At 41.2% G+C, this 17,767-nt stretch overlaps 1 protein-coding gene across 1 annotated transcript in view; it reads right to left on the bottom strand.

Annotated features, from left to right (window-relative positions):
• Positions 1 to 13,007, bottom strand: part of MEIKIN (meiotic kinetochore factor) — a 36,821-nt gene extending 23,814 nt beyond the window's left edge. Inside the window, exons 1-6 of the mRNA XM_007655366.3 lie at positions 12,704 to 13,007; positions 9,368 to 9,519; positions 6,581 to 6,674; positions 3,956 to 4,031; positions 1,190 to 1,250; positions 119 to 241 (exon numbers count right to left, since the gene is read on the bottom strand). Coding sequence (XP_007653556.2) covers positions 119 to 241; positions 1,190 to 1,250; positions 3,956 to 4,031; positions 6,581 to 6,674; positions 9,368 to 9,519; positions 12,704 to 12,723 — 526 coding nt within the window. The 5' untranslated portion in view covers positions 12,724 to 13,007. The remainder of the gene's footprint in view (positions 1 to 118; positions 242 to 1,189; positions 1,251 to 3,955; positions 4,032 to 6,580; positions 6,675 to 9,367; positions 9,520 to 12,703) is intronic.
• Between the last annotated feature and the right edge of the window lie 4,760 nt (positions 13,008 to 17,767).

The raw sequence follows: 17,767 nt of genomic DNA, 5'->3' as shown, positions 1-17,767 counted from the left end.
GTCCTTATAATGGTCCTCTCTGGGGTATATTTGGACCAATTCTTTTAATGAATAAAAAATGATCTACCAAATTAAAACCTAGAAAGTATACATTAAAACCTAGAAAGTATACTCATACCTATGCAATCTGCTTCCCTGAACACTTCAGGTGATGGGTAGCTACTTAAATCTTCAGAATCTTCAGAGAAATCCAAGTCAGAATAACTCAGAAATGAGGGAGTATCAATAGTGGTTGTCACTTCTGAAAAATAAGTAAACAACAAAGATGAAATACTGTATAAAAGGAACCTCAAATAAATGCTTAAATCATTAATAAATATTAACACAAGATCCTACTCACTTTTCTGCATTTACAAGAAGTGATAGTCTAACACAAATATTTATGAGGCAATTTTTTTTTTTTTACTATTTTTCCTCAAATGAACAACGTCATAGTGTTATTGCTATTTACCAGGGAGGCTATTAGCTACAATATGCACAGAGTCTTATAAGAACTTCAATAAAGTGAAGGGAAAAAAGGTATTGTCAAAACACACGTGTTAGACGTGTGTGCTACTTTTGAATAAAGGGAGCACCCATTACTTGATTATTTTGAAATCCCTTCTTTTTTTTTTTTAATAGTACTTGTCAAGTGCTTACAATGTGCTGGACACTGTACTAAACACTGGGGTAGATACAAGATGATCAAGTTGGACACAGTCCATATCCCAGGTGGGACTCAGAGTCTTAATCCCCAGAAGCAGCGTGGCTCAGTGGAAAGAGCCTGGGCTTGGGAGTCAGAGGTCGTGGGTTCGACCTCTGGCACACTTGGCAGCTGTGTGACTGTGGGCAAGTCACTTAACTTCTCTGTGCCTGTTACCTCATCTGTAAAATGGGGATTAAGAATGTGAGCCTCACATGGGACAACCTGATTACCCTGTATCCACCCCAGCGCTTAGAACAGTGTTCTGCATATAGTAAGCACTTAACAAATACCAACATTTTATAGATGAGGTCACTGAGGTGCAAGTCACACAGCAGACAAGTGGCAGAGCCAGGATTAGAACCCAGGTCCTCCGACTCCCAGGTCTGGAGTCCAGATTTTGCTAAGGGGGTCTTGGAGTGCCTTTTTCCTGAGTTCCTGCTAACTTGCTCCCCCAAAACTACATGATTTTGATTTTTTAAAATGTGAAATCCGAGTCAAATTTACCTGTAGTTGTTGGACTGCTTCTCAGACTCTCTTTACTTTTTAAGTTAACCATTTTTGATTCCTATTTGGAGTAAGAAAACATGAATTATAGTAGCAACAGGACAATGGGAATAATAGATTCTTTATAGGAACAGTTTGATTTATGAAGAATAGTACAGTATTATCAATGATTAAAAACAAGATCTTGCTTCAGTTATTTTTAATCCTAATGGATGGCAGGTAATAAAAACAGCTAAGATCTGCAGTTTTCAAGGGAAAAATCTGAACTGTGTGTATTAACTTTCCAAAAATTAGCTTGGCACATTGCTATACACAGAATTTGTATTTAGAGTAAGAGGACATTCTACTGCTAGTTAAAATCATTTGAAAGAATATTGTATGGCACCATGTTTATCTTACTTCTATTGTCTCAACACAGCCATTTCATCTTACTCTTATTTTAGGAGTAAGATAAATTGATGGTGCCACACCTGCTCACCCTCAGGAAAAGGGTTCCCCCTCTAGACTGGGGCCAGATAGCGTGTCTGCTTTTTGTTGTGTTGTACTCTCCCAAGCGCTTAATATAGTGCTCTGCACACAGTAAGTGCTTGATAAAATACGACTGACTGATTCTGCTGCTGGGAAGTATTCTAGGCTGTGTATTTTGAAGCTTGAAACTGGGGCATATTATAAGGCAGCAAAGACAATGGATCCTGCTGTTGTCAGACCCTTTCATATCCTGCAGTCATGGAGCTGAAACTGCTATTACTGGGTTGGGCAGAAAAAGCTTAAAAAAAATAGGTGGACCTCTGGTTCTGAATAATCATAATAGGTAAAATTTGGAGGTACATTACTAATTTCTGACACATCCAAGATCTGATCCCAATCACTGCTGGGAATCTCATCTCTTTACCTGGCTTCTCTCCCACCTCACGGGACATGAAGTAAAAGCTGGCTATTTTGTTCTATCCAAAAGCAGCAGAGAATTGCAGTGCAGTAGAATAGGGTGTCTAAATCTGCCTGAAAATCTCTGCATTTCTACCTCACCCTGATTCTGACCTGTTTTCTGATGAGGTGGAGATACCCCTATTTCCTGTTGAGTGGAGGAGGTTGTCATGGCTGTCATTAATGCTACACTCTCTGCTCCTCTACTAGCTATACCACTTTCAGATTATAAAAATCTATATCAATTTTTAAGAAAGCAGATGAACTTTTAAAATGACTAAATAAGACCCTGATAAAGATTATCAGATGTCTCCTACTACAAAGAGCTTTAAGAAGTTGTTGTTCAACCTAAATTTGGCATTTTTTTCACTGATATTGCAAAAACACACCCACAGGTATCCAAGAGAGCTTCTACTTCTCGAGCATCTTGCGAAAACTAATAATTTCATTTCAACTCCCTATTTAAAGTTAACTTTGAATTACTCTTAGAGGGAAAAAAAGAGTTCAGTGATGTTTAGTGCTACAGAAAATTGCACATATAGGAATTCTGAATTATTTTTCCAAAGGTTCTGGAACAGATTCCAATTGATAACATGTAAGTCTATAATAAAATACCTCATGATGCAGCCATTTATGAACTATCCATGTTTTTTAAGGAATATATTATGGCAGTATCATGGGTATGCCTGAAGTTCCAGTGGATTAAGATACATGAGCTAGGGTTTAAGACATGTAGAAATGGTGCCAGAGACTACTTAGGTTAACACTCTGGCTCAATCCATGTATCTGATGACTGGAAAAGGGTGAGGGGATAAGAGAGAGTGAGGGGTTTCAATTGAGTGCATAAACAGAATCTCATTGCCTAACATCATATCACTTTTTACTCATCGGCAGTTGTAAAATAATCAAACCAGTAAAAGATATATATAAACACACCAGTAACTGCCCCAAAAGACCCTACTCCATCCTCCATTATGAAGTTAAAATCCTTCCCAACTCAAAGTTCTTAAGTGCTCTACACAAAGCAGGTATGGATAATGATGACCCTATGTTTCTACTCAACATCTGTAAAATGGGGATTAAGACTGTGAGCCCCACGTGGGACAGGGACTGCGTCTAACCTGATTTGCTTGTATTGACCCCAGCACCTGGCACAGAATAAGCATTTAACAAGTACCACAGTTATTGTTATTATTCTGAATCCCAAGGCTTTGGTTGATGATGGGGAAACTGGAGAAGCAGGGTGGTCTAGTGGAATAGAGCATAGGTCTGGGAGTCAGAAGGACCTGACTGTGAGCCCGTCACTGGGCAGGGATTGTCTCTATCTGTTGCCGAATTGTACATTCCAAGCGCTTAGTACAGTGCTCTGCACATAGTAAGCACTCAATAAATACTATTGAATGATTGAATGAATAATATTCACATGAAACCATTACAGTGATTTATTCCTATCAATGTCATTAATGTTTATAATTCAAGGCTACCAAAACCAGTGCAATTTATTTTAATTAATTTAATTTATTCACTCCAAGCTTAATAATAATGATTAATAATAATTATGGTATTTGTTAAGCCCTTATTATGTGCTGAGCACTGTTCTAAGCACTGGGGCAGATACAAGGTAATCAGGTTGTCCCACGTGAGGCTCACAGTTTAATCCCCATTTTATAGATGATGTAACTGAGGGACAGAGAAGTTAAGTGACTTGCCCAAGGTCACACAGCAGACAAGTGGCAGAGCCGGGATTAGAATTTACATCCTCTGACTCCCAAGCCCGTGATCTTTCCACCGAGCCACGCTGCTTCTTGACTTCTTAATCAACTGAGAGTTTTAAATACTTACTTTCTGCAGAACCTTGTTCTTGGCATCTTCAATATTTTCTTCCATTGTCCTTTTTTCTGTAATATTTAACTGTACACTATGTCAAAATCCAAAAATAATGTGAATGAGCTAGCAAACTTTGGAACTCAAATATCCCTATATTTTGTTTAAAATATCCATTTAGCTAAGAAAATTATTTTAGGAACCATCAGAGATGTTTTAAAGTGTGATACCCCCTAAGTGCAGGCATAATATTACTGCTGCTATATTTTCTAAAACATTCATCATCATTTTTAATGAAGGACTACACATCTAGTTACAAACTCTTATTATGTAGGTTCAATAATGATAGGGTTAGAAATGTGATTATTCTATTCTGGCTGTCATTTAAAATGTTAAAGGAAAATAATTGCCTTCTAAATAGAAAAATACTAAATACAGGATTTTGCAAGGGAGTAGTTTAATCAACTTATGAAGTAAAGTTGAATTCATATGCACTGTGGTACAAACTTGAGGATACTTTTGAAAGCCCAAATTTTTTGAATTCTTGGGATTAGTGAAAAAATTGGCTAAAACAATTTCCACTACAACCATTTTTTTAATCATAAAGACATTTGTTGTAAAAAAAAAAATAGGGGTGAAGGAAGCTACACTCACATAGAGGGGAGGGATCACCTCTTACCATTCTGTTGTACATCGTTTAGCACTCAATCCACAGTAAACACTCAATAAATGCCTTTGATGGACACAAATTTGGGGATTACTTTTGTGAGAAAGCACTATCATACTTATAAAAAATTGTTTTCACAGAATACCATTTATTACATACTGGACAAAAGAAAATGGGTAGCCTTACTTAAAAGCTTGTCAAATATAAAATCAGTTGGTCGTTCCTTTTCTTGGCATATTTTTGAAACATATTTTGACTACAGAAACTGTTTTTTGATTTTATGAGTTTCTCTTTGGGGCTAAATAGCGAGGAGAAATCGACTGCAATCCTAGTGGTTTGTGCAGCCCCGCTTGCACTCTTTCTTTGGAAGTCATGTTCCCACTATGGCATAGATTGCAACAAGTGAGCAGGAAGTCATTGCAAAGTGCACATAGGATTGCCCACATGCAAGACCAGTTCACTGTTGATGTTCTAACCACAGCACCATAGCACCATACGTTTGGCAGGCTCCTTTACAGTCTTTTTTTTTTAAAAAATAGTATTTGTTAAGTGCTTGATTTGTGCCAGGTGCTGTACTAAATGCTGGGGCAGATGCAAGACAAATCAGGTTGGTTATCCTGCCCCGCACTGGGAGTACAGTCTTAATCCCCATTTTTCAGATGAAGTAACTGAGGCACAGAGAAGTTAAATGACTTGCCCAAGGTCACACAGCAGACAAATGGCAGAGCTGGGATTACAACCAAGGTCCTACTAACTCCCAGGCCAGTGCTCTAGCCACTAAGCCATGCTGCTTCTCTCTTTGTTGCCCAAATTAGCCAGACTTCACCAATATCCAGTTGAGTCTGTCCAACTCATGAAACAAACTGCATAGTTCTTTAATCAGAGTGATCGGTGGTGAAAGTTTAGTCCTAACAGGCAAAAAGGGGACTACGACAAATGTCTCCCACTTCCCAAAGCAATGTTTTTTTCCACTGGACTAACAGCTGTGATCAATTTTTTGTTTTCTGCTCACCATAACTGCCGCCGCCGCCTCCTCCTCCCACCTGTGGCCACTAGGTTTTAGGTCTTCCCTTACTGGACCACTCTCAACTTCTAACTCTTCCCTTATCAAGACAACCCAAGGGACCCCTTACCATAAAAAGTCTGTATAAATTTATAATGTAAAAATCACATGGGTTCCTCCATCCCTAGCACTTTATTCTTTACAAATTAAGCACTTCACTCCTCCAATACTAACATTCTCTCTTGTACCTCTATTCCAGGTCTCTCCACCCATCCCTTGCCCATATCCTGCCTCTGGCCTAAGACCACCCCACCCCCATTCCTTTTCTCCCACTCCCTTCTGCATCACCCTGATTTGCTCCCTTCGTTCTTCCCCCGACCCAGTCCCACGGCACTTTTGTATGTATCTCAAGTTTTTTAAAATTAAAGTACATCTCCCTCACCCCACTGGATTATAAACTCATTGTGGGCAGGGAATGACTGCTTAGTTTTGTAATGTACTCTCCCAAGCACTTAGTACAGTGGTCTGCACACAGTAAGCAATCAATAAATGCAATTGAATGAATAAATGAAATTGATGAAAACACACTGTACTAAGTGCTAGGGTAGATACAAAGTAATCAGGTTGGACAAAGTCCCTGCCCTACATTGGGTTTACAGTCTTAATCCCCATTTTATAGATGAGGTACCGAGGCACTGAGAAGTTAAGTGACTTGTCCAAGGTCAAACAGCAGACAAATGTTTTCCTCAGTTGGGGTGCAGGAGCTGGGAGGATGGGCAGAGACCACCCTTCATCAACTCCAGTCATCAGCCCCAGCTGAGGGCCATTCCCATCACAAATCAACACTGCCTTCAATTTAAAAAAGTAATCTCATGACCTTCAAAAATCTAGCATTATTCTGGCTGAACCAAGACATACTGTCAGCCTAGTGTAAATATTTATGACATCTTCAAAATTTATTACTGTTACCGACCTCTGTGAGGTAGAAGGAGTCTCATCTAGTTGGGTCAGCTCGGCATTTTCTTTAACCTTTGGTAAAGCTTTCACTTTGAGTTTTCCCTTTAGGCCTAGAAGAAAATTGACCTTAATTCAAACTACACTCTGCAAGTCTACCTAATGGGGAGAAATGAAAGAGCGACTATCAACCTGCTTTAACTTAGTCTTATTTGCCAGAGACCTAGTGCTACAAACTTGATTTCTTTTTCTGGTTAGTAAGCTTCAACTTTTATCAACATGTACAATTTCCCTCAAAATGAATAAAGGTCCAACTTCAGAACCTTGTAAAGTACTAGTGGAATCCAGGAACATCGCAATCTCAGTGCCTGCTGATGCTATACAGCAGGAGAGGGATGAGGCCCTTGAGGGAGGAAAATCCTCAGCTGATTTACATTACCACATATTCCTAACTGAATTCAATCAGAAGGAGAAGACATAAGGGTTGTGAGGAGGCCCCAAACTACTAGTTTAGAGTGCTTGGTTTGCAAGCCTATTAAAACTTTCTAAAGGGCTTGTTCCATCTCTCCCTAAAAGGTTTTAAAATTTGCCCCCAGCTTTCCTTCCTCCTTGTCAAGGAAGCCCTTTCTCTTCTGTCACCCCTTGCTATTGCATGCTACATGTAGCCTATTCCTTATTCTAGACTCTGAGTTAGTTGTGGGCAGGGATTGTCTCTCTTTATTGCTGAATAGTACTTTCTAAGCATTTATTACAGTGCTCTGCACATAGTTAGCGCTCAATAAACACTATTGAATGAATATTCCTGTTTTCCTCCAGTTAGAAGCTCAGTGGTCTCTGCAGCCTTCAGAGTTGGTCCACCTCCAGGTTCTGTGTGTGGGTCTGTCTGTCTCTCTGCTGGTGTGCACATCTCTCTGCTTGTGTGTGTATATATGTCTCTCTCCCTGTGTGTCTCTTTCTCTGCCTGTATGTGTGCATGTGTCTCTCTCTTGCTCTGCCTGTGTATGCATGTCTCTCTGCCTGTGTGTGTGCCTGTCTCTCTCTCTCTCTCTGCCTGTGTGTCTCTCTCTCGTCTCATCTTTCTTTCAGGTCTCCTGGACAGCTCCTGATCTAATGGTCGCCCCTTGCAGGCCAGTTTAGGGGAAGTGGAGGAGGAAGAAGAAGACTTGGAGGAGAAGGAGGAAGAAGAAGACTTGGAGGAGAAGGAGGAAGAAGAAGAATTGGAGGAGAAGGAGGAAGAAGAAGAATTGGAGGAGAAGGAGGAAGAAGAAGAATTGGAGGAGAAGGAGGAAGAAGAAGAATTGGAGGAGAAGGAGGAAGAAGAAGAATTGGAGGAGAAGGAGGAAGAACAAGAATTGGAGGAGAAGGAGGAAGAACAAGAATTGGAGGAGAAGGAGGAAGAACAAGAATTGGAGGAGAAGGAGGAAGAACAAGAATTGGAGGAGAAGGAGGAGGAACAAGAATTGGAGGAGAAGGAGGAGGAACAAGAATTGGAGGAGAAGGAGGAAGAACAAGAATTGGAGGAGAAGGAGGAAGAACAAGAATTGGAGGAGAAGGAGGAGGAACAAGAATTGGAGGAGAAGGAGGAGGAACAAGAATTGGAGGAGAGGAGGAGGAAGAAGAATTGGAGGAGAGGAGGAGGAAGAAGAATTGGCGGAGAAGGAGGAGGAAGAAGAATTGGAGGAGAAGGAGGAGGAAGAAGAATTGGAGGAGAAGGAAGAGGAAGAAGAATTGGAGGAGAAGGAGGAGGAGGAAGATTGGAAGAGGAGGAGAAGAAGATTGGAGGAGGAGGAGGAGAAGAAGATTGGAGGAGGAGGAGGAGGAAGAAGATTGGAGGAGGAAGAAGAAGATTGGAGGAGGAGGAGGAGGAAGAAGATTGGAGGAGGAGGAAGAAGATTGGAGGAGGAAGAAGAAGATTGGAGGAGGAGGAGGAGGAAGAAGATTGGAGGAGGAAGAAGAAGATTGGAGGAGGAGGAAGAAGAAGAATTGGAGGAGGAGGAGGAAGAAGAATTGGAGGAGGAGGAAGAAGAAGATTGGAGGAGGAGGAAGAAGATTGGAGGAGGAGGAGGAAGAGGAAGATTGGAGGAGGAGGAAGAAGAAGATTGGAGGAGGAGGAAGAAGATTGGAGGAGGAGGAAGAAGAAGAATTGAAGGAGGAGGAGGAAGAAGAATTGGAGGAGGAGGAGGAGGAGGAAGAAGGAGAAGCAGCGTGGCTCAGTGGAAAGAGCACGGGCTTTGGAGTCAGGGCTCGTGAGTTCGAATCCCAGCTCTGCCACTTGTCGGCTGTGTGACTGTGGGCAAGTCACTTAACTTCTCTGTGCCTCAGTTCCCTCATCTGTAAAATGGGGATTAAGACTGTGAGCCCCACGTGGGACAACCTGATTCCCCTATGTCTACCCCAGCGCTTAGAACAGTGCTCGGCACATAGTAAGCACTTAACAAATACCAACATTATCATTATTATTAAGATTGGAGGAGGAGGAAGAACAAGAATTGGAGGAGGAGGAGGAAGAAGAAGAACTGGAGGAGGAGGAAGAAGAAGAAGAATTGGAGGAGGAGGAGGAGGAAGAAGAAGAATTGGAGGAGGAGGAGGAAGAAGAAGAATTGGAGGAGGAGGAGAAAGGAGAAGAATTGGAGGAGGAGGAGAAAGGAGAAGAATTGGAGGAGGAGGAGAAAGGAGAAGAATTGGAGGAGAAGGAGAAAGGACAGGAATTGGAGGAGAAGGAGAAAGGAGAAGAATTGGAGAAGGAGAAAGGAGAAGAATTGGAGGAGGAGGAGGAGGAAGAGAAGGAGGGCGCTTAGGAGGCTACTGTAGGCGGCTGCTGGGGCGGCTCCTGGGCAAGGCGGGGAGGTCTGGACAGGACGGTCTCGACCGGGCACTGGGGTGGAGATGGGCTTAGCCCCCGTCCGTTTTCTCGGCTGAAACACCCGCAGTTTCCACAGTTCCATTTTCTGGCGGTGCCTGGAAAAAGGGAGAAGAAAGTTACAGGATCAGCCCGGGGCGGCCGGCGGGGTCCAAAACGGGAAAGGAAGAAAGGAAGGGCGGTTTGGTTTTTTCATTCCCCCCGACCTACAGATGGTCTCCGTCCCGGCCGAAGCCCCCTTGCCCCGCACCTCTGCTGAGAAGAGAAGGGGGAGGGAAGCGACACTCGGCTGCTGAAATGGTTTCGACAGACGCCACCTTCCTCTTGCCCTCGAGGGCCAGAGAAAGGCCGGCCCCCAGAGCGGGGTGGGCGGGCTTTATAGTAGTCAGGCTCAGGCGGCTTGAGGTGGGGAGGAAGGAGGCCTATGGGAAAGGCCGCCCTGCCCCAGGAAAAGGGCCTCAGCCTCCGGGGAAGAAGGAGGCCCCCAATTCCCGGATGTAACGGCTAACCTATCCCACCCCATTCTTTCATTCGAATCCTATTTGAGGATGGTGGGGTTTGTTAAACGCTCACAATGTGCCCAGCACTCTTCAAAGCGCTGGGGAAGACGCAAGGCCAGCCGGTTGTCCCACGTAGGCCTCCGGGGCTTCATCCCCTTTTGACAGATGAGGCTAGGGAGGGGCAGGGAAGGGAAGTGACTTGCCCAAAGTCAGGCAGCTGTCAAGTGGCGGAGTCGGGATTAGAACCCACGACCTTAGCTCCCAAGCCCGGGCGCTTTCCACAGAGCCGCCGTGCTTGGGGTGAAGGGCTTATTTGTGAAGCGCTGTGTAAGTAGATAGGGGTTAATCAGGTTGGACACAGTCTCCGTCCATCATGGGGTTCATGGTCTAAGGAGGAATTTATTGATCATTTACTGTGTGCAGAGCACTGTACGAAGCACTTGGGAAAGTATCTCATTGGTAAAGTGGGGATTAAGACTGTGGGCCCCAGGTGGGACAACCTCATTACCTTATATCAACCCTGCACTTAGAAGGGGCTTGGCACATAGTAAGCGCTTAACAAATACAATAATAGTAATAACATTATTATTCACAATATTATTATGAACAATAAACATCAGCATTCCCTGCCCGCAACGAGCTTACAGTCTAGAGGGGGACTTGAAGCAGCGTGGCTTAGTGGAAAGAGCACGGGCTTGGGAGTCAGGGGTCATGGGTTCTAGTCCCAACTCTACCACTTGTCAGCTGTGTGACTTGGGGCAAGTCACTTCACTTCTCTGTGCCTCAGTTACCTCATCTGTAAAACAGGGATTAAGGCTGTAAGCCTCACATGAGACAACCTGATTACCTTGTAACCCCCCAGCGCTTAGAACAATGCTTGGCACATAGTAAGCACGTAATAAATAACATCATCATTATTATTATTACAAATAAATAAAATGACAGATATGTACATAAGTGCTGTGGGACGGGGAGGAGGGGAAAAACCAAGGGAGCAAGTCAGGGCAATGCAGGAGGGAGTGGAAGATGAGGAAAAGTGGGGCTTAGTCAGGGAAGGCCTCTTGGAAGAGATGTGCCTTCAATAAGCCTTTGAAAGGGGAGAGAGTTATTGTCTGGCAGATTTGAGGAGGCAGGGCATGGGCCAAGTAGAAACTGAGATGGACAAAAGCTTTCCCCACTCCTGGGGCCGTGAGGGGGGCTACTCTTCAACCACAGGACCCTCAGAAAACAAATATGTGTGAAACAACTACAATCCTTCCCTCAGACCGCCCTCCCCCAACACTTAGGTACATCCTTATAAATTATTTTTATTAATGTCTGCCCCTCTAGACTGAAAATTCACTGTGGTCAGGGGACGTGCCTACCAACTCTGTTGTTATCAGACTCTCCAAAGCGCTTAATACAGCGCTCTGCATACATTAAGCACTCACTAAATGCAATTGTTGATTACCATGGGAAAGAGGGTGGCTCAAACTGGCCCCTAGGCCCTATCCAAATGAAATCTCCTGAAAAGGTGCCAGTCGGGGCTGGGGTGGGGGTGGGTGGTTGGGTCCTTTTTAATGGTATTTGTTCATTGCTTACTACGTACTGGACACTGTAATAATAATAATTATGGTATTTGTTAAGCACTTACTATGTGCAGAGCACTGTCCTAAGCGCTGGGGTAGATACAGGGTAATCAGATTGTCCCACCTGGGGCTCACATTTTTTTAACCCTATATTTACAGATGAGGTAACTGAGGCATAGAGAAGTTAAGTGACTTGCCCAAGGTCACACAGCAGACAAGTGCCGGAGCTGGGATTAGAACCCACGACCTCTGACTTCCAAGCCCGGGCTCTTTCCACTGAGCCACGCTGTGAAGCGCTAGGGTAGATATATGGTTGAGAGGTTGGACACAGTCCCTGTCTCACATGGGGCTCACAATCTTAATGTCCATTCTACAGATGAGGAAACTGAGGCCCAGAAAAGTGAAGCGATTTGTCCAAGGTCACACGGAAGACAAGTGGCGGAGCCAGGATTTGCCGTAAAACCAAGATCTGTCGAAGTCCAAAGCGCTCCGCTGAGAGATAACCGAGGCACCTCCGTTACGCCCCCCCCCCCCACTACACACTTATACAACACACACATACACACATTTTGGCACGTTTATGAAAAATGCTCGGTCGATTTCTTTATAAAAGTCGTTGGGTAATTTTGCTTTGAACGGTAGTTGGCGCTGTGGAGGCTCTCGAGAACCGGAGCTTCGCGCGCCCCATAGGCCTAACCGAAGTTTGGATACCCAACTGCCCGACAAACTCCTCTCCCCCAGGCTGGGCCCATCATTTCATTATTTCTGACACCAACTCTCTCAATATAGAGGATTGAGCCCTTCCTAGATCTTAGTCAACACCCAATACTTGCACCTCGGCATGAACCAAAGGATATCTGACTGCCCACTGGATGAATGGTCCTCTTGGACCCATCCAAGACTGTATTTTCTCTTGGATACTCTCTCCTCAAGATGCCCACCCTATAGATTCAAGTGCTTGGCACATAGTAAGCGCTTAACAAATACCAACATTATTATTATTATTATTCACACACTATCAAGCAGTTTCAGGCAACGCATTAATTCTTAATAGAGACAAATACCAAAAATCAAATTAATCAGTACACAAGACTAGTTGTTGGGTAGTAACACTTCCGAAGGCTCAAAGGTGTTTCAGTAACTCTTTGAATTCAGTAATCAATAATAACAATAATCAATTTTTCCAAAGTTAGCAATGCACAGTTACTACTTACCGTACTTCAAATGAATCCATCGTTTTTCAGCTCTTTTTGGGTCGTCACTAGGGTGGTCAACTGTCCAGGGTTATACCGGACAGTGTTTTTCAGTTGGTCTGACCTCTTGCTCGGTTTTAGTAGGTATTAGAAGTCTTTTCGCCTCTTCTTGGTTCCAACTCCCAGGTTCCCCGTGACACAGCACCTATCACTTAGCCTGGACACTGAACCAGTCTTCAGACCGATTTGGGAGAAGAAGCGAAGGCAATGAAGCAAGTGGGGAACTGAGATGGTCCCTCGAGAAACTTGTTCTGGGATTGCATGGAATCCACAGAGTTCCACAAAATGGCGTGCGTGACATCATGTAATGCTGGGTGCCTCTGATAAACCAAGTGACGTCATATGTGTCTCTTTGTTTGGTGTATGGGAGGGTCATCAGTGGTCTCCCCAGTTTTTACATATTGAAAATTAGATTCCTTGTTTTTAATAAAATCAAATGAATGGCAATAATTCTGGAGTAGCATAAAAACAAGGCATTTTTCCTTAATTCCAGAGCCTTGAATTCATCTAAAACTGGTAACATTTTATGTGATTTTTCCCAAAGTGATGAATGGTTGCAAGCAAAATACTGTAGACCAATGTGAACAGGGGCACTTGTTAATCACCCAGGAGAGGGTTGAAATTGAAATTTATCTTGCTTTGCACAAGATGGATGGAAAGTTGGGCCTTAATGCCCTTTTATGGATGATGATACTTAAATCCTGTGGAAATATATTGAGCATTTGGAATGACCAACAACAAAGTAAACAAGAGTCTGGTCATTTTAAAATTTTAGTGTTTTAAACAGAGTACTGAAGAAATATTATTGAGCCCTTGTAGATTTTTATTATTCAGGTATATTTATTTACTTGGTCTTCCCACTGCTGTCTGTTGAACAATAATGGACTAAAACTATTACAGAAATTCAGTTTAATAGAATAATAGAAACTTATGTAAGATGTAATAATAATAGAAACTTCAAACATGATAAAAAAGTACGTAGTCTTTGAAGATCGTTATGAAAGTTCTTCAGTTATGGGGCTCCTTGAGTTTTTTTAAAGCATATTTAGTATAGGAACATATTCTAAGTGGCTAATTTGTGATTAAATGAACATAATGTTTGTGCAATAAGACTATAAAATTTTATTATAGGCTATTCAAAAATAATCTTTTTGAGCGTCTCTGAGATTTGAAAGGTCTTTATTTCTTTACAAAAATTTTCATAAATGCTTTTTTAAAATTTTATACATGCTATTCCAAAACAACTGAAAAAGTATTACAATTAAGATATCTTACAAATATTTGTCATATTTTAATCTGTGCACTTTTTGGAAGTTGAAAATAGAATAAGCAATACTTAGGAAGATATCTGATTTCATTCTTTGTGTTGTGTCACTTGTGTGGTGACAGCTTGGATGGGGAGGAAGGGGGTGAATCTTGGAAATGCTGTGAAGAAAGAACCAACAGGAGTTGATGAAAGACTGAAAGGTCAAAATAAAATATGATCAGTCAAATGAAGGGTTTAAAAACAACTATTACCGCTTGTAACTTTTCAGTTTGGGAGCAGTGTTTGATGTCTCTAATTTAGGTTTTCATATATCCTCTTTGTGTTTTTAATGGTAAATTGTTCTCCATTAAAAGTTTCAGCTGTGTGACTATGGGCAAGTCACTTCACTTCTTGGTGCCTCAGTTACCTCATCTGTAAAATGGGGATTAACTGTGAGCCTCACGTGGGACAACCTGATTACCCTGTATCTACCCCAGCGCTTAGAACAGTGCTCTGCAAACAGTAAACGCTTAACAAATACCAACATTATTATTATTTCTCACTTGAATTATTAATTCCATGCTTCCTGTATTGTCATCACTTCTTAGGGAGGACTTTACAGTAAAATGGAGGAGCTTTTGAACAATCAAGATTTTATTTTGTTTCTTTTTTCCTAGGCAAGTGTACTTCTATAATAAAAAATGAGCAAAAGAAATACAGCAAGTATATACAAATGAATACATCTTAATCAATTAATGAATGAGGTATAAGCAGCTCCTAAGTGGTCTCTTTTCATGCAAAAATAGTAGATTTCTAGCAGCTTGTATTACATGAATATGTTTGTACATACATATATATATATATTTAGCAAATTTGTGCTTTTCATTCATTCAGTCAGTCATATTTATTGAGCGCTTACTGTGTGCAGAGCGCTGTACTAAGCGCTGAACACATGGAAAAATAAAGGTCTCATAATTTCCTTGATTCCAGAAGAATTCTTATAGACAACTCATCCTTTGCTATAGTAAAATCACATCTTAAGGAGTTATTTCATATTGGGTCTTATTATTAAAATGTTAATACCCAATGAAGATATTCAGTGAGATGTAAAAATAAAAATTACATAAGCAATCAAGGCTTTATTTTCTCTTTTTTTCCAGTTTCGTGTGGTCGGAGTTCAGAGATAAAGTCTTGTGTTCTCTGCATGCATTCTGTATGTCAGATTTTTGTGCAAGGCAAAGTGGGATCTTTGGATTGCAAAGAATTTTGACTTAACAAGCATATGCTATAGGAAGCATCTGGCCACTCTGCACTTCCTTTGATGGCACAAGTTGGCATGTTTGAAAACTAAAACATAACAGTTCTTCTGTTTTAAGTGGGTTAATCTTTCAATGTTACCTTGTATATCAGAACTGAGAATTCCCATAAGGTACAAACACCCTTTTTCTCTTTCATCTTCAAAGAAATCAATGGACAGTGTAACCTGCAACAAATATACTGATGTAAAAGGAGGTGGGAAATGCAAAATTTTAATAGATAGCTATAATTCATTTTGTTTAAGTTATTAGAATTGCATTTAAATGAGAAAAGCTGTGAAAAATAAGGTTAATACTTATATGTTAACAGGGTTATGTACAAATATAGAAGATAGAACTTTTAAAATGATATCAAACTCAGTGAAGTTTAGAAAAAATTGCTAAGGGTATTCTCCCCCTCTAGGCTGTAAACTCATTATGGACAGGGAACGTGTCTGCTAATTCTGTTCTATTTTACTCTCCCAAGCACTTAGTATATGTTCTGAACATAGTAAGTGCTCAATAAATACCAATGATTGATTTACTTTCCCAATGAATGCAGGTTTTGATCGCTGTGCTCTTTTCCTATCTTGCCAAATAAGTGATTTATTTGGAAACAAGACATTCTTTATGCAGTATTTACACAGCAAATTCCTTTAAATATATCAATCAATGGTATTTATTGAGCGCTTACTGTCTGCAGAGTAATGTACTAAGCACATGGGAGAGTACAATACCACAGAGATGGTAGACATGTTCACTGCCCACCACAAGTATTTGTTCTGATTTGAAAAATCTGCTGAAATTGAGTAAAGGGGTAAGGCATACTCTTTTCTGTACCCAGTTTGTCTTGCCCCTTTCCCTGTGATTTATCTTCTTTCATCGAGTTTCAGGAAGGAAAATAGGTACATCAGGTCCTTTAAATGAGAGTAAAGCATTACTCATTTTTTTTTAAATTTTGAAGAAACAGAACATAAGGTATGTTGGCCCCGAGTAGAATCAAGTAGAGCCCTCATTGTTCATACAGAAATATTTTGGTACTATCTACTTAGGTTAGATAGATTAAAATTCTCTTAGAAACAAGACAAATAATGAACTTCATGCTATGGTGGAAGGATATTGGAAAATAATTTCTTTTTAATTTTATTTTAGAGAACAAGCTACTTGCCTTTAAAAAAGCAACAGTATCCAATTCAAACAATGACTTAGTATTTGCTTAGTCAAATGTACATTATATATGAGAAGATAAATGCATATCGATGCAGTCTATTTTACATTCGTGGTATTCCTTAATCAAAAATGACTTTACTACACCAGTCGGTATATAAGCAGTTCATTACTTCAATTTATTAAACCTGTAAATGCATGCAATGGAATTTCAGAGAGAATGTGTTAAAGTCTGTGACAGATTACATAAATACACTGACTGTAGTCTGACAATCTGGCAGTAAAAGAAATGTAAAATTACTGCACCAGAAAGCAGTGTTATCAAGCAGGCCCACTCATGTAAGTGGTTTGGCTTTGATGGTGTTTATTTACAAAAAATTAGGACACCGTCTGCTTGAAAGGAGCCTCCATGGTCACTGGGTTGGTCAAGCTGCCAGCATCTCTTTGATTCCAGAGTTGCAGAATTTATTTATTCTGAGAAGCAGCATGGCCTAGTGGATAAAGCATGGGCCTAGGAGTCAGAAGGACCCGGGTTCTAATCCCAGTTCTGCCACTTTTCTACTAGGTGACCTCGAGTAAGTTACTTAACTTCTCTGTGCCTCAGTTGCCTCATTTGCAAAATGGGGATTGAGACTGTGAGCCCCATGTGGGACTCAGACCATATCCAACATAACTTGTATCTACCCCAGCGCTTAGTACAATGCCTGGCACACAGAAAGCATTTAACAGATACCATAAAAAATTTAAAAAAACCCAGAATCTGCCCTTTCTATGGGCTATTCTCTTCCCAGAAGCAGAGTATTTAACTCCAGTCTTACTCGTCATAAACAGTAACTGGGTTCATAATGGAAGTGAACTCCAGTGTCCAAGTATAGGGCAAATTCTTCCAAATTCAATAGAGGAGGACCTTTAGGGGTATAAAAATCCAAGTATTGAACCTCCTTAGTTTATTTTTGATCAGCCAAAGAGCAGAATAAGTGATGCAAGGCCTAAAGATAATATTCCCATACGAAATTCTAAAAATGCATATTGAAAATTCAAGGTGAGTGTCCAGATGAAGTGTGAAAGATGTTTCTCAGTGCTATCCCTTGAGGATGGAAACCAGGATTCCCTTCTATAGCAGGCTATGCAAAAGAATTAGAATCTCCTTTCGCAAGCCCATTACATTATGGTATTTTGTAGTCTCACAAGAACATAAATAACTGGCCTTATCTGGAACATTTACTGTTTTCTCCCTGGTGCTGGTATCTGAGTTTTCTGGTACTAACAGCGTGTCTGAACAGATTAATAATCTAGAAAGTGCTTTCCACCATTTTC

The sequence above is a fragment of the Ornithorhynchus anatinus genome, chromosome X1, assembly GCF_004115215.2.
Source record: "Ornithorhynchus anatinus isolate Pmale09 chromosome X1, mOrnAna1.pri.v4, whole genome shotgun sequence".
Lineage (NCBI taxonomy): Eukaryota > Metazoa > Chordata > Mammalia > Monotremata > Ornithorhynchidae > Ornithorhynchus > Ornithorhynchus anatinus.
The sequence above is the reverse complement of the archived record's forward strand: the minus strand, read 5'-3'. Positions and strand labels throughout refer to the sequence as shown.